General features: G+C 59.3%; 1 protein-coding gene and 1 long non-coding RNA gene across 4 annotated transcripts in view; one reads left to right on the plus strand and one right to left on the minus strand.

Annotated features, from left to right (window-relative positions):
* The first annotated feature begins 2,116 nt into the window (after positions 1-2,116).
* Positions 2,117-9,985, plus strand: LOC134731864 (uncharacterized). 2 transcript variants are annotated; one of them, XR_010114530.1, is made up of 4 exons: positions 2,117-2,319; positions 6,686-6,768; positions 9,654-9,713; positions 9,925-9,985. It is a non-coding gene; the product is annotated as an uncharacterized lncRNA (long non-coding RNA). The 2 variants fall into 2 exon arrangements; XR_010114529.1 differs by lacking the exon at positions 9,925-9,985 and having other exon boundaries at positions 9,654-9,861.
* A 66-nt stretch (positions 9,986-10,051) lies between these two features.
* Positions 10,052-27,535, minus strand: part of SLC7A5 (solute carrier family 7 member 5) — a 41,134-nt gene continuing 23,650 nt past the window's right edge. The window contains exons 3-10 of one of the 2 annotated variants that reach the window (XM_055232716.2): positions 21,441-21,546; positions 20,857-20,901; positions 20,130-20,253; positions 19,221-19,324; positions 18,361-18,457; positions 16,771-16,920; positions 14,571-14,748; positions 10,052-13,158 (exon numbers count right to left, since the gene is read on the minus strand). In XM_055232716.2, coding sequence (XP_055088691.1) covers positions 13,103-13,158; positions 14,571-14,748; positions 16,771-16,920; positions 18,361-18,457; positions 19,221-19,324; positions 20,130-20,253; positions 20,857-20,901; positions 21,441-21,546 — 860 coding nt within the window. In that variant the 3' untranslated portion in view covers positions 10,052-13,102. The other variant, XM_063613037.1, reaches the window with a different exon arrangement.

The raw sequence follows: 27,535 nt of genomic DNA on the forward strand, positions 1-27,535 counted from the left end.
AGCCTGACAACCCTCAAAACTGTATTTAAAAACTACTGTTTTGGTGAGTGGGTGAATCATTCACATGGTTCAAAATTCAAAAGGAACAGAATGATGTCGCCTGGAAATGTGTTTCCTGCCCCATCCCAGGGACTCAGGCTCCTGCACCTGAAACGGCCTTTGCGGAAGTCCTGTCAGTGAGACAACTAGAACACTAAGCTAAACTAAGCAGCCCCCATCCTGCCTTTCCCTTACTTATTCCTGGGCTATTGGGCCAAGCTAACCTTGGAAGACATTTAGGCTACAGTTTAAATGATTGATAACAGGCCTTGCCCCAACCCTGTTTTTGTAAAGCTAATGGGAGGCCCCCAGGCTTCCAGGAAGAGGCCACCAGAGTCCTGTTAAGGTGCAGACACAAAGGATGGTCGGCCATTATCCTGGAGGTTCCAAATATGCAACTTCCCCCCTTACTGCTGCAAATAACACCACTGCTGTAGATGGAAGTATCTTTTGAGAGATCTTTCCAGGTTTTTTGCATGTCTGACACCCACAGCTCCACTCAGACCCCATGGCTCCACCTGGACCTACAGCCCCGCTCCTGTGGCCCCACCAGAAGCAATTTGGCTGCAGGAGGAAGGCTTCCACCCCCTGCGATTTCATCTCCACCCCAACCGATCAGCAGCAAACATCTGTTACCTGGCCACCCCCACCTAAACCCCTAATCTAATCAGGGCGGTGGCTCATGCCTGTAATCTCAGCACTTTGGGAGGCCCAGGCGGGTGGATCACAAGGTCAAGAGATCAAGACTATCCTGGTCAACAAGGTGAAACCCCATCTCTACTAAAAATACAAAAATTAGCCGGGCATGGTGGCGGGTGCCTGTAGTCTCAGTAACTCGGGAGGCTGAGGCAGGAGAATCGCTTGAACCTGGGAGGCGGAGGTTGCGGTGAGCCGAGATCACGCCGCTGCCCTCCAGCCTGGGCGACAGAGTGAGATCCGTCTCAAAAAAAATAAAGAAATAAATAATAAAAAATTGTCACAAGGCTGGCCGTGCCACAAGGGAGATGGAATTATTACTCAAATCAACCTCCCCGAAGGCATGGAGGTTAGGGGATTTTCAAAAACTAAATTTCTCCCAAAGCTAGCTTGGGGCACGCCCAGGAATGAAGGAAGCCGGCCAGCCTGCCTGTGAGGTGAGGAGCAAGATGGAGGCAGCCATGTCAGATTTCTCTTCCTGTCATAATTTTGCAAAGGCGGTTTCAGGACAGGGCAGGAAGGGTGTGTAACCAGCAGGTGCTCGACAATGAAAAAAGGAGAGTAAGGCCACGCACAGCATCTCCACATCCCTCCCGAGGAGGGGTGTCCTGCAGCAGGGGCAGAGGGAGAGACCACCAGGGGCCCTAGAAGGGGGAGGTGCCTCGTGCAGCTCAGCAAGGAATCCATCTTCATCTGCACGGTGTGGAACTCAGCGAGTCCTGGAAGCCCTCCCGTGTGTTCTGGAAACAACTCACTGCAAACAGCCCCCTTCCCACAGGACTGAGATGAGACTCGCGGATGCCGGGTCTGCCTAGGACAAGGCCAGATCATGGCCTCATCAGTGATTCCCTGAGCTGTTTTGTTCCCACAGATGCAGCAGAACAAAATGCTTGTTTAAAAAAACAACAAAAAAAGCTTGTTCAGCTTCTCTGCCTCCCCCAAACCCTGAACTGGGAGACCCCCCCATCCTAGTTCCCCCGGATCAGCCTGTAACCCCACCTTAGCCCCTGAGACTGGGCTGGCCAGGGGGGACCTGCTGTGTCTGCTGCCCCTCAGGCCCCCTCAGGCCCCCTCACGCCACTCCCCCACCGATTCTTTCCAGCCCTGCTCCCTCTCTCCATCAAAGAAAACCCCTTTCCCTGGCTCTGGAGGCCTTGTAGGCCTCGTAAGTTGGAGTGGTATGTACCCCTACTGTGAGACGCCCCCTCAAGCCCTGCAATAATCCTTTTGGAATAAAGTTCCCCTTACTAAATCCGGATTTTTTTTTTTATTTGACGATTTCTTCTCTGTGGAATTCTCGGCTCAACTCAAGGGACGGAGCCAAGCTTAGAAATAAAACAGGAGCAGCGTCAACAGAAGATGTCAGGAGTGGGGGCCTCGTTCCTGCGTGGTGAATTCTGAGACTCGGGCACGGGCACACCATCCCAAGAGGGCAGTAGACGCTGGGGAAAGTGTCACGGCAGCTGAAGGAGAGGGAGGGGGCCAGTGGAGGATCCAGGCTCCTTCTGGCCCCTGGCTGCCTAAAGATGAAGCGTCGCCCTGGCAGTGTTTGAAACACGGTCACTAAGGAGTGAAATCGGCACGGTGAGTTGTGCAGGAGAACGTGGTGAAACCTCCCTGGAGGCGAAGAGCCCAGAGCGTGCAGCCTCTCCGGGGGAGTGTGATTCCAAGCCCTCCGTGTCCTCACCCGGACCTGCCCACGCCTCTCTCCCAGCTGTCAGGAATTGTCAAGGGGATTAAGTGGATTCCCTTTGCCGTTCATGGGAACGGCAGCGGGATTAGCTGGGGCCTCCTACCGAAGAGGGGGTGTGCTCGGGTTAGCCCAGACACTCAGAGAGCTTGGAGGGGCGGTGACCAAAGAGGTAGGTCACAGCCAGACACCAAGGCCTTGACTTTGGGGTCTCGTTTTACGGGTAAGAACCCTCCATTGGCTGGGGGTGAGGCTAGGGCCACACACCCATTCCCCAGCCAGCCTTCGCAGAGGTCAATCAGAGAGAGGCAAATTCTGGAACCTTTCCTCACCCTCTTTGACCCAGAGAGGATTTAATCGGGAATGAAGCTGGTTGAAACTAGTTTTGTGAGGGATCTGTCCACCTGGGGTGCCTGTGTGTTTTACAAGGCTGGCTTTCATGGCGCAATTGAGTTCCCACGTGCAGAACGTACTCACCCTGTGGCTGTAAGGCAAAGGGCTGGGTCTTGAAGGAACTGGACCCCAAGCAGTGAACAGGTCAGTGCAGGGCCTGCTTGTTTGGTGTGGCTGCACATGCACGAGAGACAGGAATGTAGGCGTTTCTGGCTGGAGGGAGAAGGTTGGACGAACGTAACAGCACCTTCGGGGTGAGGGTTTGTGTTTCTGCTGGAGACGAGGCCAGGTGTCTTGCACTCAGCTTACGCTGTAAGGAATTGAGGCCAGGCCCAGAAGGAGGGTGGGATGGAAGGGAGGGGCGGTCATCGGATGGTGGGCCAGGTGTCCAGGCCCTCCAGGTGCCCAGGCCCTCCAGGTGCCCGGGCCGTCCGGGTGCACAGGTTTCTGAGATGCTCCCACTGTGTGCTTCCTACCGTTTTGCATCCAGTACACACGGATCCACTCCCACCTCTCGGCTCCCCTGGATCACCCCAGGCAGGTGAAGGAATGTTTTGGAGCCCTGTTTTCTCCTCCCTGAGACAGGGTGGCACCCGGCCTCCTCCTCTGGCTGCTGCAGGCTCAGTTCACTTTCCCACGCTGGACTCCTTCAGGCCAAGCCTCGGGGAGCACAGAACCACGGGACAGCGGGGATCCAGGACCCCCAGAAATCCGGCTGGAGGAGCTTCAGGGTGACCCCTCCTCCCCCGTCCCTCAGAGCAGATGCTCCTAGAATGCTCCTCCTTAGAGCGAGTGAATTAGCATTCCCACCAAGGCTGCCCAGGGTAGGGGCAGGGTATGTGGGACCCAGCATGGGCACCGAGCCTTCGTCATCTGTGGTCTCAGTGGCAGGCGGGCAGTGCCAGAAGCGCCATCTCCATCCCGTCTCCCCTCTGTGCTCTCTCAAGGCATGACCCCTCCCCGAGGCTGAGGACCCCTCCCCACCATCTCACCATCTCTCCAGGGCTTCTGCTGAAGACCAAGGACTTACAGGCTCTTTAGAAGCCAGAGAGGCCTCCTGTGTTTGGGACAGTTGGCGGGGACCCAGCCCAGGTGGGGAGTAACCAGAGGACACCCAGGCAGAGCCACTGCTCCCTTGGGGACTCCTGGGCCCCCTGCTCTTCCCAGGTGGGGAGTGAACAGAGGATTCCCAGGCAGAGCCACTGTTCGCTCTGGGGCTCCTGCGCCCCTGCTCTGTCCAGATGTTGGCTCCCCACCCTGTCCGGGCTGGGACCCCTGTTCAGCTCCCTCCGCGATTCCCGCAGACTGTGAAGCCCATGCCCTGCGGTGGTTTTGGCTGACTCCAGGGCAGGGTTGCCTCCTCCTGTCCCAGGCGTGCAGCTCACACGCACGCAGCCGGCAAACACAGTGTGGTGAGCTCAGGGAGATTGTCTAGGATGCAGGAGTCACAGGAAGGGGTCTCAGCCTGCAGCCCACCCTCTTCTGCGTCCCCCTCTTCCCACCACCGCCTTCTCCTCCTCCCTCTGCTTTCCTCTGTCCTCCATCCTTCTCTGCACAGGAAGCCTCTCCAGGCCTGAAGGCAGAGTTGTTGGAGCTGTTGCTTGATTTGGGCCGTGGCCCCCATCCCCTCGCCAGGGGAATTCTCTCTCCTCTCCCCCTTTTTCCTCCCCACTTCCCCCTTCCCTCCCTCTTCTCTCCCCCTGAGCTGGGTTAGGCAGATCGGCTCAGCACAGAGGCAGAAGCATATTCATTCCGATCCTCTCAGGGGCCAAGACCCTTTTACATCACAGCTGGAGAACTGGAGAACGCAGCCGCCCCGGGGCTGGGGGAGGGGCCGGGGCACCACAGAGCCGAGGCCCCCGCTTTCCAGGCCAATGCCCTCCTTCCTTCTGTTTCCCACCCTTTCCCACACCCGGGGGTTAGGGTTTAATGTGTGTCTCCATACGCTTCCACCCGCAGTTCCCAGCAGGTCATAAGAGCTGCCCCGGAGTTCTGTCCAGCGGGGCCTCACGGGGAGACGGGGTGCCAGCAAGGAGCTCTGCAGGAAGGCGAGGTAGCAGGAGAGGGCTGGCCACAGGGAGACCTGGGCTTTCTGCAGTGAGGGGGCGGTGAGAGGATTGGTCACTGGTTCCTTTAGGAAGCCCTGCTCTCCTGGGGAGGGCGCACCTGACAGGCGGCTTCATTCGAATCTGTTTGGGGCTCCCGCACCCACAAACGCTCCCCTCTCATCCTCTCTCTGGGGGAGAGGGAGCTGCCACACACCATTCGTTTATGCCCGCCATCTCCCACGGTGCTCAAGGCATCGAAGTGCCAGTTGGAGGGAGGGCAGAGTTTGCTGGGTCCACCCTGGATGAGGCCAGGATGTACACAGCCCCTTTCTTGGCCTCATCAATGATTCTCTGAGCTGTTTTTGTCCCCACAGATCCATCAGAACAAAATGCCTGTTGACCAGACTCGAGTTCAGCTCCTCTCCCTCCCGCAGGCCCTTAACCTGGACCCCCTCAGCCTGGGCCAGCCAGTGACTCCCCACCCCCTGAGACAGTGCTGGCCGGGGGAAGCTGATTTGTTGTCCCTCAGGCCACCCACCCCACCTCTGACACAAGAACAAAGAACAAGGTTGAATTCTTTCCAGGCTTGTTCATATCCCCCATAAAAGAAAACCTTTGGCCGGGCACGGTGGTTCATGGCTGGAATCCCAACACTTGGGGAGGCTGAGGTGGGCAGGTCACTTGAGGCCAGGAGTTCAAGACCAGCCTGGCCAACATGGTGAAACCCCATCCTACTAAAAATAAAAATTAAAAAAAGTAGCCAGGCATAGTGGTAAGTGCCCGTAATCCCAGCTACTCTGGAGGCTGAGGCAGGAGAATCACTTGAGCCCAGGTGGCGGAGGTTGCAGTGAGCTGAGATCACACCATTGCACTCCAGCCTGGGTGACAGAGTGAGATTCCATCTCAATTAAAAAAAAAAAAAAAAAAAAAAAAAAGGCCGGGCGCGGTGGCTCACGCCTGTAATCCCAGCACTTTGGGAGGCCGAGGCGGGCGGATCACGAGGTCAAGAGATCGAGACCATCCTGGCTAACATGGTGAAACCCCGTCTGTACTAAAAATACAAAAAAAATTAGCCGGGCATGGTGGCAGGCGCCTGTAGTCCCAGCTACTCGGGAGGCTGAGGCAGGAGAATGGTGTGAACCCGGGAGGTGGAGCTTGCAGTGAGCCAAGATCGCGCCACTGCACTCCAGCCTGCTTGGCAAAGCAAGACTCCGTTTCAAAAAAAAAAAAATTCTGGATTGGCCGGGTGCTGTGGCTCACACCTGTAGTCCCAGCACTTTGGGAACCCCCCGGGCAGGGAGATCACTTAAGCCCAGGAGTTTGAGACCAGCCTGCCTGGGCAACATAACAAGACCCCATCTCTACAAAAAGTTAAAAAAAAAATTAGCCAGGTGTGGCGGTGCACACCTGTAGTCTCAGCTACTCGGGAGGCTGAGGCAGGAGGATCACTTGACCCTGGGAGGTCGAGGCTGCAGTGAGCTGAGACTGCACCACTGCACTCCAGCCTGGGTGACAGAGTGAGACCCTGTCTCAAAGAAAAAAAAAAAAGTCTGGGTTGGGCTTTGATTTTGACATTCCCCTACCTGTGTCCACCTCCATCTACAGGGCTGGACATTGGCCCCTGCAGTGGCCTGGCCGGTCTCTGGGCACCTGTAACTGCTGCAGCCCAGAAGGGGGCCCCTCCCACCTTCCCACAGACCTGCACCCCACTCAAGGGCCCAGCTGCCGCTCACTTGGGGCCCCCGAGCTGAGATGGGGTGGTGGCTTCATTTTTTTTCACCTCTTCCACAAATACTGACCAAGACTTTTGTTCGACTAGACCCTGGAGCTGGAGGACCCGGCGGGGTCAGGGCAGATGAGGACGTCTTCAGGAACCTTCCCGGGATGGGGGTGCACCCACAGGTGACTACAAGAACGTTAACACCAGCACTGCGGGTGCAGACCATGCTCTGGGGGAGACGGGCTGGGTCAAGGCAGGCATCTGACCATGAAGGGTGGCCTGGAGGGAGAGTGGTCCAGGCTGAGTGGAAGGCAGTGGAAAGCCCCGGGACAGGGGGAAGGGACGGGGCAGAGCTTCACGGACTCCAGGGGCCCAGCCTGACTGGAAAAGAGGGATTGGTGGGGGCCAGGCCTGGTGGGGCTGCAGCTCTGTGGGGTGTCTGCATTTCTCTTCAGGGCAGGAGGAGCTTTTCTGACTGGTGTTCAGCAGGGGATTGAGGGATAAAGAACAAATCAGAGTTTTTAAAGGAGTTGACTTGAAAAGGTTACTGCAGGCCGAGTGCGGTGGCTCACGCTTGTCATCCTAGCACTTTGGGAGGCCGGGGCAGGCAGACCACCTGAGGTCAGGAGTTCAAGACCAGCCTGGCCAACATGGTGAAACCCCATCTCCACTAAAAATACAAAAATTAGCTGGGCGTGGTGGTGGACACCTGTAATCCCAGCTACTCAAGAGGCTGAGGCAGGAGAATTGCTTGAATGGGGGAGGCAAAGGTTGCAGTGAGCTGAGATCACACCACTGCACTCCAGCCTGGGTGAGAGTGAGACTCGGTCTCCAAAAAAAAAAGGTTATTGCAGCACCGAGGACTATTGCAATGGGGGAACTCTGCTCCCACCACAGGGTCTACAAGGAGCTCCAGGGTTAGGCAAAGGCTTTTTGTTTTTTTGAGATGGAGTTTCGCTCTTGTTGCCCAGGCTGGAGTGCAATAGTGTAATCTCGGCTCACTGCAACCTGTGCCTTCCGGTTTCAAGTGATTCTCCTGCCTCAGCCTCCCGAGTAGCTGGAACTACAGGTGCCCACCACCACGCCTGGCTTATTTTTGTATTTTTAGTAGAGATGGGGTTTCACCATGTTGGCCAGGCTGGTCTTTAACTCCTGACCTCATGATCTGCCCGTCTTGGCCTCCCAAAGTGCTGGGATTACAGGTGTGAGCCACCACTCCTGGCTGTTTTTGTTTTTGTTTTTTTTTTGAGACAGAGTTTCGCTCTTGTCGCCCAGGCTGGAGCGCAATGGTGCGATCTCTGCTAACTGCAACCTCCACGTCCTGAGTTCAAGCGATTCTCCTGCCTCAGTCTCCCAAGTAGCCGGGATTACAGATGCTGGCCACCACGCCTGGCTAATTTTTCTATTTTTAGTTGAGAAGGGGTTTCACCATGTTGGTCAGGCTGGTCTTGAACTCCTGACCTTAGGTGAGCTGCCCGCCTTGGCCTCACAAAGTGCTGGGATTACAGGTATGAGCCACTGCACCCGGCCTGGGTTTTTATTTTATAGGGGTGTGAACAAGGCTAGAATCTGTGTGGGGAGTTGGGCGCGGGGCCTGAGGGGCAGTAGATAGAGTGGGTTCCCTGGGCCAGCCTGGTCTCAGGGAGTGGGAAGTCACAGGCTGGCCCAGGCTGAGGGGTCCAGGTCCTGGGCCTGGGGGAGGGAGAGCAGCCCAGCTGAGTTTGGTCAGCAAGCATTTTGTTCTGACAGGTCCCTGTGGGTCATCAGCGAGGTCAAGGGGACTCAGGGCCTGGGCTGGGCCTTGCCCTACGTAGACCCGGGGTGGGGGCATCTCTGAGTCTCACTCAAGTCACATGGGAAGAGGTTTCTCTGCACGAGCAGAATACAGGGGTCGGGGGTTTCTTAACCTTCGCTGTTTCCAGGAGCCCAGGGCTCTTTGAGCTCCACGCTGGCCCCAAGAATCTCAAAGGAGCCAGCTGGGCTGGGGGCCGGGCAGGCTGGCAGCCACTGAAATGCCACCTGGGAGGGCCACCGAGGGTGAGGCTACTCACCACACTGGTGGCACCTGCAGGGCTGGCTCACCTGTGGCTCCCAGCCCCACCCTGGGATATCACTCAGCAGGCCTCCAGGGAGTCCCCAGATGCTGGTGCAGGTGTGTGGGGGCCTGCCTCACCAGTGACCTCGCATGGCCAGTGTCAGGGGGTGGGGCAGCCCATGAGTTCTCTCCTTCCTGTCCCTCGACAAGCCCATGGTCGCAATGGTCAAGTCCCCAAAGGGGTACGCACCTGCCCCAGGGCCATCCAAGGTCCCCCGCTCCAAAAATTGCTTTCCCAATTCCAGCTCCCTTAGAGGGCAGCCAGTTCTCAATCGTGAGGGGGTGAGCTATTGGATTAATTTGCCTTCGAACAGCACTGAGAGGCCTGGGCCTCAACTTCCCAGCAGCGAAGACATTATTACAGTGCGCCCGAATCCTCCCAGAGCCCACGGGAGATGGGTGGGCCCTTCCTGCCTGGGTGGTCAGAGTAGGGGGTGCACACAGATCCTGAGCCAGGGCTCCAGGTGACCCCGGTTGCCGCAGAGTTTCCCAGCTGCACCCCAGAATGCCCTGGTCCACCACTGGGCAAGGTCTCCCTAAAGAAAGGGCAATGGGGAGGGGGGCCCCAGCCCACTAGGAAAAAGCCGCCCAACCCCCAGTCTCAGGAGACCTGCAGCCAGGAGGCCTCTTTGCTAACACCCCGTGGAGCTGACTGCTCACTCCAGTGACTTTGTATTTCTGGAGCCCTCCCGGTTCCTCGCGGGACTCAGTGGCTCCAGGATAAGACTCAGACTGTGGGACCCACTCAGGGCCTGTCCCCCACCTCCCGTTCAGCGGGGACTGCGTGGGTCCTGCAGATGGGAGCCTTCACTGGATCCAGGACGGAGCCCCATGGTTGCCTTCCCACCCCATGCTGGGAGGTGGATGAGGGGCTCATGCTCTGAGCCCCGGACTTGCCCTCTTAAGTGAGAGGCTCGGGAGTGTCCTGGGAACACAGAATCGGTGCCGCTTCCTCTCTTGCTCTGATCCCAGGCTGGAGAAAGCCTTCCTTCCTGACCTCCCAGGAGCTGGAGCCCCGCATCCTCTCAGCAGGTGACCCCCAAACCCTTCCCAACTTCACCCCTGCAGCTCCCTGGGACTGGAACCTTCCCCCTCCTTCCTGGTGGTCTCCACCTGAACATCCCTGTGCAGGCTGCCTGCCCCCCACTCCCGAGGCAGATCCAAGATCTTGGCTCAGACCCCCCACCCTCGAGGGGTGTGTGCTCACATGTGTGCTACCCGCCCATGGCTCACCCCCGCCCAGCGGCCTCAGTGGGCTGTCGAGGAATGAATGAATGAATGTGGGAAGGAATGGAGTGGCCAAGAGGGTGCCAGGAAGGTTCCTACACACAGAACCCGGCGCAGAAGAAAAGAACACAGAACATCAGCGGTAAGATGATTTGAGTGTTTCTTTAAAAATAAAAACCCCACAAAAGCCAGAATACCCTACCCAACCCAGCCCAGTGTAACAGGTTAGCCATTAACACAGAATAAAAAAGGTCCCAGCCACACGTCATTACTCGGCAAAGGGTGTCTGGCCTGGTCGGCCGACGTCACAGTGGATGGCCCTGCGTGGCCGGGACACAGACGGGGAGCAGGCATGGCACCTGCGCCACGCAGAGCAGCAAGGCTGCGCACGACCACTGGAAATAAATAAACATGGTGCCAACAGCATCTTTAAATTAGTGACGTTAGCACAAAACAAGAAAGCAAAACATCTGAAAATGTACTTTCTTGTTTTGGTGGGATGTGCTTGAAAACACCTGAAGCCCATAAGTGGAAACCGTTGGGGACGTTTGTCAGTGGAGTGTGGAGAAAAAGGGACGGAAAAGCCAAGTGTTCTGAGACAGTCCCCTGCGGTGGCCCTGGTCTCCTGTGGAATTCTAGCACAGCAGGAAGGGCAGGGGGAAGCAGGCCCCAGTCAGCACTGCGGGACACGGCCCCGGCCTCCTGAAGTGGGGTCCCCAGGCTGGGGTGGGGCACACAGCACCAAGGATCACAGACCAGACCCCCCACCGACCTTCTGCGGAGGAGCTCCCACCCCAGCTCAGATGCCCAGAAGCGCCCTGCGCAGTGTCAAGACAGGCCCCAGCTCAGATGCCCAGAAGCGCCCTGCGCAGTGTCAAGACGGGCCCCAGCTCAGATGCCCAGAAGCGCCCTGCGCAGTGTCAAGACGGGCCCCAGCGGCCCCAGCCATTTCACTCAGGAGCTACTTTCCACAGCAGATGCTGGCAGCCCCCATGCTCGCCCACAGCCGCAGCAGCCAACAGGCAAGCGCGTGTCATCGAGAGGCCACTGGCTCCCTGTATCCTTGAGGCATATCCACCTCCCAGAGCAGGAGGTTGGAACAGAACGGCATCCTGAGGACCCCTAGCTGAGGCGGGAAGGGAAGAGGCTGACGTCGTGCGTGGGCCCTGCCGGCCCCAGTGGGAAGCAGTGGTGCGTGCCTCCAGGGAGCACCTCTCCTGGACCCGGGGCCGTGGCCGCCTACAATGTCCACTGCCTCCTGGATTCGCACAGCAATGTGCCAGGCAGGCGGGCCACCAGCTACTGTCTTTATTTGCAGCCAAGAGAACAGGCTCAGAGGGAAGAGGTCTTGCCCAACACAGTCAGTCCACCTGCCTGCTGGTCGTCCTCGGCCTCCAGACCGTGGGCTGTCCCTTGGATGAGTGGAATTCGGCCCCAGGAAGGATGCAGGTCCTATGGGCAGATGCTGTGAAGTCTGTCCATGTGCAGCAGGAAGCAATGGGGCAGGGGTGAATAAAGGTCTTCATTCCTCAAGCAAGAGAGACGGACATCTGGTCTTGGGTCCCCAAACTGTTTATCGGGTTTCTCTGCGCCCAGTGGATGGTGACAGGGTCCCGGTGCCCAGGCAGGGGCGGCAGGCTCCACTGGGCACTTGCTTAGAGCTTGCGGCTTGGGCAGCCGCTGGTCAGTGAAGCCGTGTCCAGCTCCAGTGGCTCCCGGCTTGGGACACTCAGGGCTGTGCCACAGGCCAGCTCCTCCAGCCACAGCTGAGCACTGGAGTGATGCTGGACCACCTGGCTCCACCTATGGCTGGGGAGAAGAGAAGCCCGGGGCCTGAGAAGGCAGAGCCCCCCAGAGCTCAGGAGGGGCCTGGTGGGGTCTTCTTGTTCTGGGGGTCCCTGGCTGCTGCCATGGAGGCAGCGACAGCTCAGGAAAGTGGGCCGCACTGGCCAGGCCTCGGCTGCCTCCCACAGGGAAAAAAATTCACGGGAACAAAAGAAACGGGGGGTGCGCTAGTTCCCTCTCTGCAGGAGGGTGAGGGCTAGGTGAGAGCCTGGGGCCTCCAAATGCACGAGGCAGAGAGATGAGCAGTGCTTGGCTCTGTCTCCTAGACAGTGGGCGTCAGGACCAGGACAGGAAGTGAGGGTGACAGAGTGGGGAGGTGCCTTGGCCGGGAGTGGGAACCCAGCACCAGCCAGAAGGGGCTGCTGGGCGGGGAGTTGGGTGGTACAGAGGCCAATGCATTGGAGCCTGAGGGTAGCTGCGACTTCTGGGGCAGGGGACACTGCTGTGTGGAGCCCAGGGTGGGCGCCCACTTGGGTGCCTGGCCGCAGTGTGTCCGCCTTTCTTGTCTCTGTTTCTAGAAGACTGAAGGGCAGGGGCTTTGTCTGCATGAACCAGAACTCAGCCTCCAAAACTGGACACAGAAATAGCAAGAGGCCGCACTGCCCAGAGGCCAGGCCTGGTGAGCTAGGGGGGATGCCGGCACCCCCCGCCCCACCCTGGGGCTGTTCCCTGGCTCAGGATGGTGTCTCGGGGCTAGGGTTATGGTCAGGAGTCCAACGGGGCCTCAAGCACCTCCTGGGAGGAGCTCTGGAATCACCCACCTTGCCTGGATCCCCCACCCCCATCCCAGTGCCACCCTATAGCTGAGTTTCCACTCTGCACACCCTAAGGCAGAGACATAAGCCCGCAGGGCTGGTTTTCACGAATGTCACAAGCACATGTGTCTGGGCAGCTGTGCGGCTTTCAGTGCAAGTCTGTAGTAGCAATGAGGTTCCAAGTCTCAGTAGCTCTGTTCACCCAGGGTCTGGTCCCTTGGGGCACATAGTGTGCAGGAGAAAGGAAGGCTCCCACCCTTCCCCAGCTCCTTAAAAAATCATGATCTTAGTGGTGTCAAAATTTAAGTTAAAAAAAAAAAATACAAGTAAACAAAGGAGGGCAGGGAAAAAGGGCCCAACGAGACCAGAAGCTGCTCCCGGGCAGGAGCACGGGCACACCTGGGTCCCTGGCCCTCAGCTGAGGGACGAGATTCGTACCAGAGTTTTCACAGCAGCCTCCGCTGCCCGACCTGGGAGGGACGGTGAGGGACTGGGATGCGCCGCTGAGATGTGGGTTGCAGGGAACCAGAGTGGGTTCGAGGAGGTGAGCTGCTTTCACTGGCCTCTGCGCATGCTCCTCCAGCGGCCACTCGGCTATGTCTCCTGGGGGACCACCTGCATGAGCTTCTGACACAGGACGGTCGTGGAGACTGTCAGGAGAGAAGGCAGACGTGTTAGCCTGGGGGCTGGGCAGGCACCAGTGGGACATGGGGGCGTGAGCTGGGGCTCCCCCAGCCCTGCTGTCACCAAACCCAGCGCTGCTGCCCAGCGCTGGGATTTTAAGGAACCCTCCCTTGTGTACTTGTGCATGTGGGTGCTGGGTGCCTGAGATGCTGTCTCCTGCTGAAATGCAGAAGTGCCACATCCCACTCGGCCCACCCCTCGCCTGCTTCAGAACCCTGGGGAGGCAGAGTGCGGCCCCTGGAGCACACAAACCAGGCCCTGGTGTCTTGGCAAAGTGCAACGGGGCGATGACAGGCCTCCCTGCAGCTCCACACCCGGGCCACCACCTGGACACATGCCCGGGCTGTTCACAGCAGCCAGGCTGTCCTGCAGGCAGGGCCGGAGGGGCCAATCTGCTAAGGGTCCTCGGAAGACCTGTCGCGCCTGGGACTGTCTCCAAAGACATCGCTCTGGGGAGGGGGACTGCTTTCAGGATAGAGACGGGGGTTTGCTTTAAGCTCTTGGTGTCCTGAATGACAGTTAATGCAGATCCCACTGCAAAGCTTGAGGCAAATGTTCTATCATGACCCTGGCGGTGATCAGAGTGTGGGTTTGGGGTGGGGGGTCTCGCTGCCTGTGTTGCTGCCATCCCGGGAATTCTCAAAGCCACCCAGTGACATGGGGGTCAGCATCTAGGCCCGCAAGCACCCTGGCCTTTTTCTACAAGCCTGGCCACATTTGCAGGCGCTGAGGACGGGGTCCTCAGCTTGGTGGCAAAGCACCCCTGGGGCCACCGCTGCACAGACGGCTGGGCGGTGGGTTTCTCCTTCTGCCTTTCTGTTTTTTTTTTTTTTTTTGAGACAGAGTCTCGCCCTGTCGCCCAGGCTGGAGTGCAATGGTGCGATCTCTGCTCACTGCAACCTCTGTCTCCCGGGTTCAAGTGATTCTCCTGCCTCAGCCTCCTGAGTAGCTGGGATTACAGGCGTGTGCCACCATGCCCAGCTAATCTGTGTATTTTTAGTAGAGACAGAGTTTCACCATGTTGGCCAGGCTGGTCTTGAACTCCTGACCTCAAGTGATCCACCTGCCTCTGCCTCTTTCTGCCCTTCTGGGTAAGTCTGCTGTGTCCGCTGGTGGCAGCCAGCAGGATTTTGTTACTTGGCAGCAGTAGCCGGGTTTTCTGGAATCCCTCGTCCTGAGAGATTAGCTGGTGCTGCGCTGAGTGTCTTATCCCTGAACCATGTGGGCTGTGTGTCACTGGCAGACACTGCAGTGACCTGAACCCTCCTGCCACCCAACACGCTTGGCCCCGTGTGGCTGGAGATGGCCGACGCCTCTCAACTCCCTCTGCTGCCCAGGGCGGAGGGTAGCATGGGCCGTGGGCCAGCAAGATACTCACAGATGCCCTGGAGGAGCCACTTGGGCTTGTTTTTCCACCAGACCCCGAGGAAGTAGATGGGCAGCCCGCTGAGGATGATGGTGAAGCCGATGCCACACTCCACGGGTGTCTTCCAGAAGGAGACGGCGATCAGGAAGAGGCAGGCCAGGATGAAGAACACGGGCAGGGCCAGGTTCACCTGGGGCAGAGGACAGGGCCTGGGTAAGCTCCCTCCTGTCCAGCCTCCCTCCCCCACACCCGGAGGTTCCTCAGCCCTCCTGGGCCCTCCATACCCACAGCTGCTGACTTCCAGGTCACCAGGATGTGATCTGCACCCCATCTGCCTCACACACCGGGCTGTCCCGCCCTCGACTCTGCATACGGTCCTGGGCACGTTGCCAGGGGCTCAGGCGGCTTATCATGAGGGATGGAAGGAGCCAGCTTCATCTCCCAAGGCCTCCCACGGGCAGGGAAGGTCACGGCTCCATTCCCACATCACAGGCCTGGAAACCCTGAGCCGCCAGGACGCACAGAGGCCTGATGCTTCCAGGAGACAGTGGCCACCCACTAATAAGCCAGGAGACCACCCTCTTGGAGAGGCCGCTGTGGACAGCGCTGAGCAAAAGCCCATCCCTGAAGCTGCAGCCTAAACTGTCACCTTCAGCAGATGAGCTCCACCCGGCACAGAAGCCAGGCAGGGCTCCGAGGAGCCTGCAGGCCCAGCCCGCGAACCGCGGCTCGGCATGTCCTGGGGATTGACTCAGCTGTCCTGAATCCATACCTGGACAGGGCACCCTGGGAGACGCAGGGCTGACCACGGGTCCCAGCCCATCAGTGCAGGCTGCATGGCTGCCCTGTCCCCAGGGAATAGACACCAACCTGTGCCCAGGCTCACAACAGTTGGTAGAGCCTACCCCATGCCCAGGTCCCCATGGGGGCTGAGCCCCTGCTGTGCCTGGTGACTGCCCTGTGCCCTAGACACTGCCCTAGGCTGGCACAGCAGGCAGAAGCTGGCGCCCATGTATGGCGGCTCTTCCTCGCCCTCTGCAGCCTTCTCTTGGGGCCGCATCTGGGTTCTTGTGCTGACCATATTTTAAAGCCCCTGGTTTTTTGTTTGTTTGTTTGAGACGGAGTCTCGCTCTGTCGTCAGGCTGGAGTGCACTGGCGCGATCTCGGCCTCCCAGGTTCATGCCATTCTCCTGCCTCCGCCTCCCGAGTAGCTGCGACTACAGGCGCGCGCCACCACGCCCAGATAATTTTTTTGTATTTTTAGTAGAGATGTGGTTTCACCGTGTTAGCCAGGATGGTCTCTATCTCCTGACCTTGTGATCCGCCCGCCTCGGCCTCCCAAAGTGCTGGGATTACAGGTGTGAGCCACCGCGCCTGGCCTAAAGCCCCTGTTCAACAGCGTTCACAGGCATCCCCAGGGCCCCCAGGCTTCAGGAACACAGAGGGAGAGATGGTCTGGGCAGGGAAGCTGGGCTACTGTGACAGCCATATGCCAGCTGAGTGACAAAAGCTGCTGGCCAGCAGCCACCAGGGGCTCTGGCCTCTTGTTCTGTGTCAGGGCCAGGGCGGCAGGGCTTGCTGGACCCCAAACAAAAGCATGGCCTCTGCTGGACCACCCCGTTTTTGGAGAACGCAGCCCACTGATAACAGCTGCCCCTCTGAATGAGCCGCTGGGGATGGGGAGAGTCCAGGAGAGTCCAGCTGGGCCCAGGCGCTCCTCAGGCCAGGTACCCTGCATTGCACCTGCCAGCACAGCCCCGACGGCCCAATGAATGCTGTGCCAGGCCCGGCTCTGCCCCACCCCTGCCGGAGCTCACCACCGCCCACCTACGACTGCAACGTCCTTATCTGCTTCCCTCCATTCAAGGGAGCACAAGCTCTGTGCCATCTGCTGTCCTTTGAGGAACCCCAGCTCCTGCAGTCACACTTGGCACCCTCGTAGCCGGTGGTCAAGTCATCACCGGAATTAGTTGGCTCCCGTGTCTGCTGTAAAAGCATGGGCACGCACGGCCTCACACCCCTCCCACCGGGACCCCCTGCGGCATGAGCCCTGGTTCGCCGAGGGGACACACGGGCTTGATGTGGACGTGGCCCGGCCCAGGTGCATGCACGCGGGGGCAGGTCCCCCCGTGCTGAGCTGGGATGCTGGCTCCCGACTCAGGGTCCTGCCTCTGGGAAGGGTGCCTGGGTGAGCGGAAGGTCCTGGGCTCACCTTGATGGGCCGCTCAAGCTCGGGCTTTCTGTAGCGCAGCCAGATCATACCGATGATGGCCAGGGCCACGCACAGCCAGTTGAAGAAGCTGAAGAAGTTGATGACAGAGAAGATGTCCTTGGAGAAGGCGTAGAGCAGCGTCATCACACACTGGAAGAGAGAGGCGGCTGGCTGAGCCCTGGGGCCCACGACCAGGGCTGTAGAGGGCCGTGGTGGCCACCGGGGACTGTCCAGCCTGGCTGGGCCCAGCTGAGCACCAGGGAATTTTGTTTTAAAGGAGAAACCTCATCTGAGCAACATGCAAGGTCTTGAAGGAGGAAAGGAGGGAAGGAGAGAAGGAGGGAGGAGAGGAGGAGGGAAGAGGGGGAAGGAGAGAAGGGGGGAGGAGGAGGGAAGGAGGAGGGAAGGAGGAGGGAAGGAGGGAGGAGAGGAGGAGGGAAGGGGGGAGGAGGGAAGGAGGGAAGGGGGAGAGGAGGAGGGAAGGAGGGGGGAGAGGAGGAGGGAAGGGGGAGGAGGGAAGGAGGGAAGGGGGGAGGAGAGGAGGAGGGAACGGGGAAGGAGGGAGGAGGGAAGGAGGGAAGTGGGGAGGAGGGAAGGAGGGAAGTGGGGAGGAGGGAGGAGGAGGGAAGGAAGGGGGAGAGGAGGAAATGGAAACCACGTTTGGGTTAAGGACAGGTGGAGAGCACAGTGTACATACGCAGCTGGGCTCCGCTGGACTGCGGCTCTGTGTGCGAGGGCCACAACCTGACCTAACCCAGTGGTCACCAAGCAAACAGTTTCTGTAACCCCTGGCACAGCTGTGCTCCTGAGGACCGTGCAGCCGCCAAAGAGTTCAGGACTTGCTGCCCTTCCTGACTCGCTTCTAACTCAGGGAAGGAGTAGTAAGCAAGGGCCAGGAGCTCTGAGGCCAGCCCACAGCTGCCAGACCCCAGCTTCCTCTGCTGTATCTCACTGGCTTTGGGGGAAGCAGCCGTGTGGGGGCCAGTGTGCTGAGGGGCGGGGCCTGCAGCCCACAGCCCTGGAGGAAGCCACTGTGGGAGTGGCCTCTCCAGCCCTGTCACACCCTTGGATGAGAACACAGCTCCAGGCACCAGCTCCCTGAATTCCTGACTCATGGAAACTGTGGGATAATAAGTGCTTTTCCTTTTAGACCACTACATTTTGGAGTGATGTGTGACACAGCCAGAGGGAACAAAGGCAGTCACATGGGCTGGCATGGAAAGATGCAGGAGAAGCCGAAGGAAACTGCATGTGATGCACCCCGCTGAGAAACGAACAGAGTGGGCACCCGTGGAGGTGGAGGTGCAGTGAGCCAGGCGGCCAGCAGAGCAGCACCCTGGGTGCAGCTTCTGCCTCCTGCATTTCCGATGGTCTGATTTGTTTGTGGCAGCCACCATATATTGTTTTTGGAATAAAATCTAAAGCCCCTCCAGCACTCTCTGGCATTCAGCGGAGCTCGGCAGGAGGCCACATTGGAGCTGCCACCCAGTCCACACCCCAGACAGAGCTGCAAGCTGTGGCAGCCTCCCTCTGGGGAGCCCCCGGACAACCCCCAGGGATGTAGGGCACGGGGCCGTGCAGCAGGCTTACCGTGAACACGAGGGACGGCACGGGGGTGAGGAGCTGTGGGTGGATCATGGAGAGGATGGAGGGCAGGTGGCCTTCCCGGGACCCCACGAAGAAGAGCCTGTGGACAGACAAGAGTGGCAGAGTCAGCCACCACCCCACAACTCAGCACACGGACAGGGGACACGCAGGCTGGGGAGTGCACAGGGCCTGTGCCTGGCTTGTCTGGGCCTCTCTGGCCAGAGTGGGAAGCGGGCCCCTCCAGCTGCTGGCTGTGGGCCTCTCAGTGCCCCCAACCAACCCGGCAAGGAGAGCAACTTGGGAGCCACTGCTCACTCCAGCCCAGGGGGGTCAAGTGGTAGCCATGGGGCATCTAGGACACCACAGCTGTGTCACCTCCAGGCAGGAGTGGGGAGGCCAGGGCCAAAGTTCATGCTTCCTTTATTTCTGTATTATTTGAGTCTGCTGCTGCCTTTTTTTTGAGATGGCCTCACTTTGTCACCCAGGCGGGAGTGCAGTGGCACCATCTCAGCTCACTGCAGTCTCAACCTTCTGGTCTCGGGCAATCCTTCCATCTCAGCCCCCCAAGTAGCTGGGACTACGGGCATGTGCCGCCACGCCTGGCTAATTTTTGTACATTTTTGTAGAAATGGGGTTTTGCCACGTTGCTCAGGCTGGTCTCGAGCTCCTGAGCTCAAGCGATCTGCTCACCTCGGCCTCCTGAAGTGCTGGGATTACAGGGACGAGCCACCATGCCTGGCCTATGTGAGCAATTATGCATCCCCAGTATCACACAGACAAACCTTTTACAGACACGGGAACATGTTGAACCTGGCCACGAGGCCTGGGTCTCCCTCACCTGTGGTGGGTTGGGCTGTGCTCACCTGGAGGACGTGAACAGGGACCCATTGACGGAGCCGAAGCAGGACAGGCCCACGAAGACGGGGATGATCCAGGACATGACGCCCAGGTGATAGTTCCCGAAGTCCTAGGCAGACACAGCCAGTGAGCTGGGCCCCACCGGGCCGGCCCCTGCCCTCTGTGCTCACAAGAGCCCTCTGCAGAGGACCTCTCGGGCTGGATTCTGGCCTCTGGGGGGACTTCCCAGGACAGGGCTTTCCAGCGACCCCTGCCCAGCCTGCTTGTGTGGGAGCCCTCGCTGGTCCTGATTTGCCCCCTCCTCTGGGACTCCCTGGAGCAAGCTACGGCCTCCAGGTGGGGACGTTGCCTTCCCCATCTGGGGTCCTCCACAGGCCCAGCACGGTGCCCTGCCGGCAGTGGGCTGGGAGTCAGAGCTTGTTCAGTAGGAAGCTGGCCAGAGCACCCACTCTCTCTTCCCCCGGCCCTGGGAGGGCAGTGGGAGGGGCCTCGGGAGCTGCGAGGCCAGCCTGGCTGAGCTGCTGGGTGACACCGCCCGGGCCTGGCCTCCCGCCTGCCAAGCCAGCAGCAGCCGTGCCTTCTAACCAACCCCAGTCTGTGGCAGACTCCAGTCTTTCTGTATTCGGATTTAAAATGACTGCTGCCCTTGACTCCCTAGGCATTCTGGCTTACAGCTTGGCTCTGGGTGTCGCTTGGCATCAGATTTTAAACCCTTCTCCCCTGAGAGTCCCCCAGCAGCCGAGGTCGAGGACGATTCCCAGACACTTCCTCTGCGGTTGTTGTGAGGGGAGACCACCACTCCACCCCTCCGGATAGGGGAGGCTTAGAGACACGGGGCACCACTCCGGTCTGGAGGGGACGGGCTGGCCACAGCCTCTCAGGCCCCTGGTGAGAGCGGGCGGGTAGCGGCTCACCACGGCCACGGCCTCGGACGACAGCATCTGCTCGGTGGACAGGGTGGTGAAGTAGGCCAGGTTGGTCAGCACGTACACCAGCGTCACGATGGGCAGGGAGATGATGATGGCCAGGGGCAGGTTTCTGGAAAGAACAGGGAAGACATGTCACCCAACGCAGCCCGGGCTGAAGGCCAAACCCTGTGCCCGGGAGCCAGGTGGGCTCCTCCCAAGCAGTAGCTCCAGCCTCTGTGCCGGGCTTCACGGAGAAGGTGGGAAGCAGCAAGAGAGCACAGGCTGGCGGCAGGCGGCTGTGCCTAGGGCGGGACACTGCACAGGCCTGGCTGGTGCCTTGGCCACGGCTTCAGCTTCCCCACCTGAGAAATGGGGATTCTTCTGGGTGACCTCAAGGGCTCAGGAGAGCTAAGTCAGGCTGCCTGGTCTGAATCCTAAGGCTCTGCCTACGAGCTGCACAGCCGGGGACCAGAGCCCAGAGCCCAAGCAGTTCCTCTGTACCGTCCCGCCCTGAGTGGGGGCCTCACTTGCCACCCGTTCTCTGGAGAAACCGTGCTCAAGGACACACGGCCAGAAGCCAACCACCCCACATCCTGCTGGCCCCAGAGGCCCCAACCACAGCTCTACTGTGAGCTGGCCTGAGCCGACCAACAGGCTTCGAGTGGAATGTGGCTGCTTCCTGCTTCACATTAAAATCATGAGAAAAGACGGCTCCATCCATTCTTGCACGTACCTGTAGGGGTTGATCATTTCCTCTGTGACGAAATTCAGGTAATTCCTAAAATTTAGAGAATAGTGTTCAAATTATATGATCCTTATCAGGGAAAGTCAATCACCGGGGAGAGAGCATCCCAGGGTAGCTGGTGAGCCCGCCCCCCGCGGTCTGCTCACTGGGCTGGAAAGCGGACCTGGAGTGGGAACTCAGCCTCTTGTCTGTTCCGGGGGGTCCCTGCGACCCCTTCCAGGCCCTCCCGCACATTCCCTGCCTGCTTGCCCTACCGGGGTGATTCTCAGGTCCCTGTGAGGCCCGCCTGAGCACAGGAGTCAGGCTGGGGACCTGGAAGAGGGGCCGCAGGGCTCAGCTGCCCCCACCTGCCACCTTCGCCAAGACCGAGACGTGGAGCTGGAGCCAGAGTAGGGCTGCAGCAGGCGGCCTCCCCACGCTTTGTCGGGATGTGGGTGACTCGAGGGTCACCTGCTGCTCTATGCTGTCCACTCCCTTTAACTGCCCCTTGATTGCTGGGAGATTTGGGATTCCTGGACACGTCAGGGACTGTATATCCCCAGACCAAGGGACCCAGATACTCCAGAACCTACCATCCTCCATAGGCAAAGAGGCCGCTGTATAATGCCAGCACGATGTTCCCCACATCCAGTTTGGTGCCTTCAAATGAGAACTTGGGATCTAGATTGGACACGTCACCTGGCGGGGGCCAAAGAAAGGAATGCTGGGTTAGACAGCGCTCAACAGAGGTCATGCTACCAGTTCTAGAATGTTCCTGGAGGAAAACACATAGCAAACAAAAATGCTGGGGTGAAGGCTTTTCACTGTGACACATGGTATGTACCTGCTGAGCCACATGGAGGGTGCAGGGTTCCAACCACAACCAGAGGGATGTGGCCCCGCTGGAGGCCCTGTGCCCATCTGAGAGGCGACAGGCAGCTCTGACCACTGCCCAGGAGGGCTCCTCAGACGCTTATCTACAGGAGGCCAGGAGGGAGGGGTCAACCAGCCCCAGTTGCCTTCCAGAATGTTCCCGAGACCTCATGACATGAGTGTCAAGGCAGTACAAAGCCAGGGAACCTCGGTTTTCATCCTGGCTACGGCAACAAGGAAAGCCCAGAGCCACTAGGGCCCTGCTTCTTGGGGTGCGAGGAGGTCGGAACAGACCACCCTCCTTCCAGGGCTGGCAGGACAGGCCTGGGCAAGAACATAGGTTTGTCCTGAACCATGCTGAGCACGTGGCCAGCTACAGCCAGGGCAGGGGCAGGGGCAGGGGCAGGGGCAGGGCTGCTGGGGCCGAGAACGAGGCCTGTGTTGTGTGCAGAGCTCTCTCCTTTGCCCTCTGAGGACACACGTCACTGGACTTCGTGACTGCTCCACCCTATCCCAGAAGGACCTCATTTCAAAAATTGAACCTCAGTCATGTCTGCGAAGACCCTTTTTCCAAATAAGGCCAACAGCATTCATGGGTTCCCCAGGAGGACATGTCTTTTGTGGGAAGGGGTGTCTCCGGAAGGTCACCTGGCTGCTAGGACAGCACTGGCCCTTTCTGTGGCTGTTAACCTCCTCTGTGAAATGGGCTTGATGTGTTTAAGCCTGGAATACATTGCCCAGACACCAGTCTCACAGACCGCTGTGCTTCAGGAAGAAGCTGGAAACAAGACCAAAGACACCACCGGAACAAAGGAGCCAGGTCCCCTCCCGCCCACCTGCCAGGCACATATGCAGCTGGAGGCACGAGTGGAAATCTTGGTCAGGCTGTGGACTGTTAGTTCATTTGAGAACCGTGTGTGACGGTGTCCTTCCTGCTGGAAAATCACCAGCCCGTCTCACAGGGCCAGGCAGGGACGGGCCCTGGGGCTGCTGTGTCCCACCATGTGGCCTTGGACCACAGGTCACCATGGGGGCCCAAGAAGGGGAACCACCTTGGTGGTCCAGGGAACACCGCAGAGTGATGAGGTGAGCAAATTTCAAAGGGGACCCGTGAAGGGAGGTTCCCATAGACCTTGGCAATTACGCCAAAGTGTGCACTTCAAAGGTGGCACTGGATTTCCTACGGCAGAGCCCACGGTGGGGTCCCTTCCCGCTGGGTGGATCCAGTTCCTGTTTTGCACCTGCTTCCCCGTGGCGTGCTGGATGCCTGCGGCTCTGCCCCCAGCTCTGTCTGTCCCAGATGCCAGGTGTGCCGGGACCTTTGATCTTCAGCCTACACTGGGGGTGCCAGTGGGTTCCCTGAGGGCTGCCCGCCACCCTGCCCTGCCAAGGACTTGATCTCCTGAGAAGAAGGAGCTCCAGGGCCCACTGCCTGTGTGTGATGTGTTCCGGCTCCTGGTCACCGGGTGGTCAGCAGGAGGGGCTTGACCCTGCAGGCCTGGAGCGGGGGCAGCTCAGACCAGCTCAGGACAGGTCACTTTGCACAGCACCTCGGCCAAGACGCCCACAGCCCCTCTGGCCTCCCTCCCATCTGCTCTCTGATGGAATGTTCTGGAATGTGCAGACCCTTCACATCTGCAGAGGCTTACTGTGTCCTGCCCACTTACTTCTGCTGGGGGGAACATCTGTCTTACAAGTGGAGAAACGCAGACCTGCCAGGCTGCTTGAGAATCAAGGTCCTGCCTCCCCCATCTGGCACTCACGGTGGGAGGGGGTGAAGGTGAGCCCTGGAGGCCAGAAACATGTGCCCCATTCACTGTGACCACCCCGGGACTCAGCCTGAGCTGATGGACAGGAGGCCTCAGTCCACGGTCCCCACCAGACACATCAATCCTCATAGCCGACCTCCAACCTCACGACAGGAAAGGTGGCTGACCCTACACAGAGGGCGGCTGCTTTTGCTAAGGACAATATACCGAGGCTTCACATGGTATGAGGTCTTCAGGCAGGAGGCAGACATTGGCAGCTCTAAGTCCTGGGTAACTTTTTTTTTTTTTGAGACAGAGTTCCACCACGCCTGGCTAATTTTTGTATTTTTAGTAGAGATGGGGGTTTCACCATGTTGGCCAGGCTGGTCTTGAACACCCGACCTCAGGTGATCCACCCGCCTCAGCCTCCCAAAGTGCTAGGATTACAGGCATGAGCCACCGCACCAGGCCAGGCTTGGATAACTTTAATGTTTTAATCAGGGTCTCACTTCACTCTGTGGTCACAGTCATCTCCAGGACTACAGCGCTGGGGACGGAATACCTGCCACACAGTGGCGCTCTGTGAGGTGCACGGTTCCATTCTACAGCCTCTGAAACTTCCAAGAAAATAAATACCAGCTGCCCCAAGCACAGACTTAAGAATCATCCCTGGGCCGGGTGTGGCAGCTCATGCCTGTAGTCCTAGCACTTTGGGAGGCTGGGGCAGGTGGATCGCTTGAGCTCAAGTCAGAGACCAGCCTGGACAACATGGCCAAACCTCGTTTCTACAAAAAATACAAAAATTAGACGGGTGTGGTGGTGGCATGCCTGTAGTCTCAGCTTTCTGGGAGGCTGAGGTGGGAGGATGGCTTGAGCCGGGGAGGCGGAGGTTGCAGTAAGCCGAGATCATGCCATTACACTCCAGCCTGGACAACAGGCTGCAGCTACGGAGGCCCAGCAGGACCCCTCTCAAGCCGCCCATGTGGCTTCCATTCTTAGGACAGTGTGGCCAGGGATGCCCTGCGGGGACCTCTTGGCTATAGCTTGTCCAGGCCTCTCTTTGTCAGGTGTCTAAGGTCCTGGAGGACGGTGGATGTGCACAGAGGAACGACATCCCCCAGCCTCACAGCCTTGGGTGCGGCCGGGAGACCCACTCCTCAACCCTCATGGCGGATGGCAGGAAGGCAGGGGCTCAGGTTTTCGGGGACCCAGTCAAACCACCCCAAGTCCCTCTAAGCTGCCTCCCTACCATGGACACAGGGTGTGCCCCACTACTGACCAGGGACAGGGCGTGGGGTGCAGGCGGGGATCTGGCAGTGCACTGCCCAAGGACCAGGGGCACAAGTGTGCCTCGCAGCAGACCCCGTGGGGCTGTGGGGTTTGCCAGCCCTGAATTCTGCTGGATGGTGGCTCAGGACAGAAGTGGCTTTGCTGGGCACCTGACCAAACACAGGCCACCCCTCTTTCCACGGGTGCCACAAAGCAAGTGCCAGGTCTATTAGCCCACAACTCAGCCAGATCCAGGCAACTCAGCCTGGATCCCCCAGAGATGTCCCTGGGGCTGGCACAGCTTGACTTGGGGATGACACCCCGGGGCTCTGCCTGCCTCCAGCGGTCTGGCTCTGACAGCAACTCTGCTGTAGGGTGGCCTGGAGGGCTGCAGGAGGGACCTGAGCAGCCCAGGCAGCTGGACACAGGGAGGTCGCCACACTCATCCAGTGACCACGCTACACAGGCGAGAGACACACCAGAGGTGGCAGTTAGACAGTGTTCAAACCCTGGGGACAGCACCCCTGCACCTCTCAGCATGACCAGGGGGCATTCTGCACGCCGGGAGACCTGGGCTGTCACGATGGCGGGGCGGGGCGCTACTGGCACGGAGTAGGGGTCCGGGGATGCTGCTGGATGTCCTGCAATGCACAGGACACCCCCACACAACAGAGGGCACAAGGTGGCAGAGGCGCCAGGCTGAGACCCTGTGCGAGAAGACCATGACAAGGCACCAGCCACGAGCCTCCGCCCCTGCCAGGAGGACAGGACCAGCTCCTCTCAGCTTCCTCTCCCACGGACCCTATACTCGGGCTTGGTCCTGGCTTTGACATGAAGCCCCAAGCACTGGGCAGGACTGGAAGGAATGGCTGAGCGGCCCACTCATCCAGCAGCCACCCAGCCTCCACACCTGGCAGTCTGCTATCCAGTCAGCCTCCACCCATAAGGAGGGGACAGCGTGACAGGGAAGGGAGGAAGAGAACCACCGTGGACAGACAGTGACATTTGCCAGAGCCCACAGAGACGTGAGAACAGACTCAGCGCAGAGCCTGAGTGGGGCCTCCAGCCCCTTCCTTGTTCCTAAGAGGCATCTTCCAGGGGCTGCTGGGGATGCCGGGAAAGCAAATGCACAGCCAAACCCTGGGTGGGGGGAAGGCTAACTGCAAACGCCGCGGCGACCCCGGCACAGCAGTCCCGTCAGCAGGATCCCCTGGAGAGCGGGGTAATTGCGGTGGGAGCCAGCGCTCCAAAGGCCCTGGGGAGATGATTTCAGGGAAAAGTGGCCTTGATCCTTGAGTCAGGCAGATGCGGCCATGGGAACCATCCACCCCGAGGCTGGAGGGGAGACACTGCCTGTGGCTAAAGCCATCCTGCTGACACGGCCCGGGGACACCCCCAGTGGCCAAACACCAGTGGGAACGGGATCTTCCCCCTCCTCCGTGACATGGCCAACCCTCCAACCCTCTGGCACCTGACTCAGAGGACAACGTCTCCCCATGAACGCGGTGTCCCTGGAGAGAAGAGCCTGCCCAGCCTGGGGAACATGGGAATGTGGAGAGGGAGGGCATCCCGGAGCCTCAGGGCTGACGGGGCCCTGCCCCAGCCCTGGAAACACCTCAGGGACAAGAGAGTCACTCCACAAGCGCGGACTTTCCGCTGTGCTGGGGCCTTCTGCCTTCCAACCACTCTGGCCCCTTGGGGCTCTAGGTGGAGTGTGCTGAACGGTGTCCCCAAAATGTATGTCCAGTGGAGCTGCGGGATGTCTCCTAGCTGCAAATGTGGTCTCCGCAGGTGCAATTAGCAAAGGACTTTGAGATGAGATCATCCCGGATTAGAGCAGGCACTCAGGCCAACGACAAGCGTCCTCAGCGACACAGAGGAGACAGACCCAGGGGAGACCGAGCCGGAGCCAGCCCAGGATGCCTGGAGCCAGGGGCAGCTGGAAGGGGAAGGTGGCACCTCGGGTCTGGACCTCTGGCTGCCAGGACCGGGACCGTCTGCATGTCTGTTGCTAAAGCCAGTCTGTAGGCATCCGTCACTACACATGAGGGGCCAACCGTGCCACCCAGGGGAGACCTCCCTGGCTTCTCAGTGCGTCAGACATGGTCAGGGGCGGGACAGCTGCAGCTCACACCCCACTTCTCAGTCACCAGCCAAGTGCACAGCCAATAGCTCCTCATCTAAGAGGGGGCTGTGAGTCCCGTGTGGTCAGCACCCTGGAGCTAGCTGCCCTGTGGGCTCAGGGAGGACGTGCAGTGACCGCCACATGGGTTCGGTCCAGAGCCCAGGCCAGAGTCCATGCCCACCCCAGGCCACGGCGCCACTTTTCAGATGCCTGTTTCGCTCTGGCCATCTAATGTCTGGGAACAGTGATAGGGCAGGAATTCGGGTTTGGGGATTCTGGCAGCGACCAGATGGCACTTTTGGACCACCAACAGTGTCTGCCCGTCTTGGAAACTCATGAAGGAGTGGGCCCTTTGCTTAGAGCTGCCAACCTCACACCAGAAGTAAAAGCTTTTTCCAGCTCCACAGACTGGCAAAGACCCTGAGAACTATCCCCAGCACAGGGCTGTGGCTGCGACGCCTCCCACACTCACCTTTTCCTGCGGCCGTTCTGGCCTCTGTCCATGCGTCTGACGAAGGGCACCGGGAGGTGAAGGCCACGGGAAAACAAGCCATGTTCCCGTCCTTTGATTCTGTCCCAGCAAAGCACACAGCACCGGCAGAGACCCAGCTTCCTCAGCCTGTCATCCTCCCGAGGCCGACGGCACAGAAGCATGGCAGGCCCGGGACACACT

Source organism: Symphalangus syndactylus, chromosome 11 (genome assembly GCF_028878055.3).
Source record: "Symphalangus syndactylus isolate Jambi chromosome 11, NHGRI_mSymSyn1-v2.1_pri, whole genome shotgun sequence".
Taxonomy (NCBI): Eukaryota; Metazoa; Chordata; class Mammalia; order Primates; family Hylobatidae; genus Symphalangus; species Symphalangus syndactylus.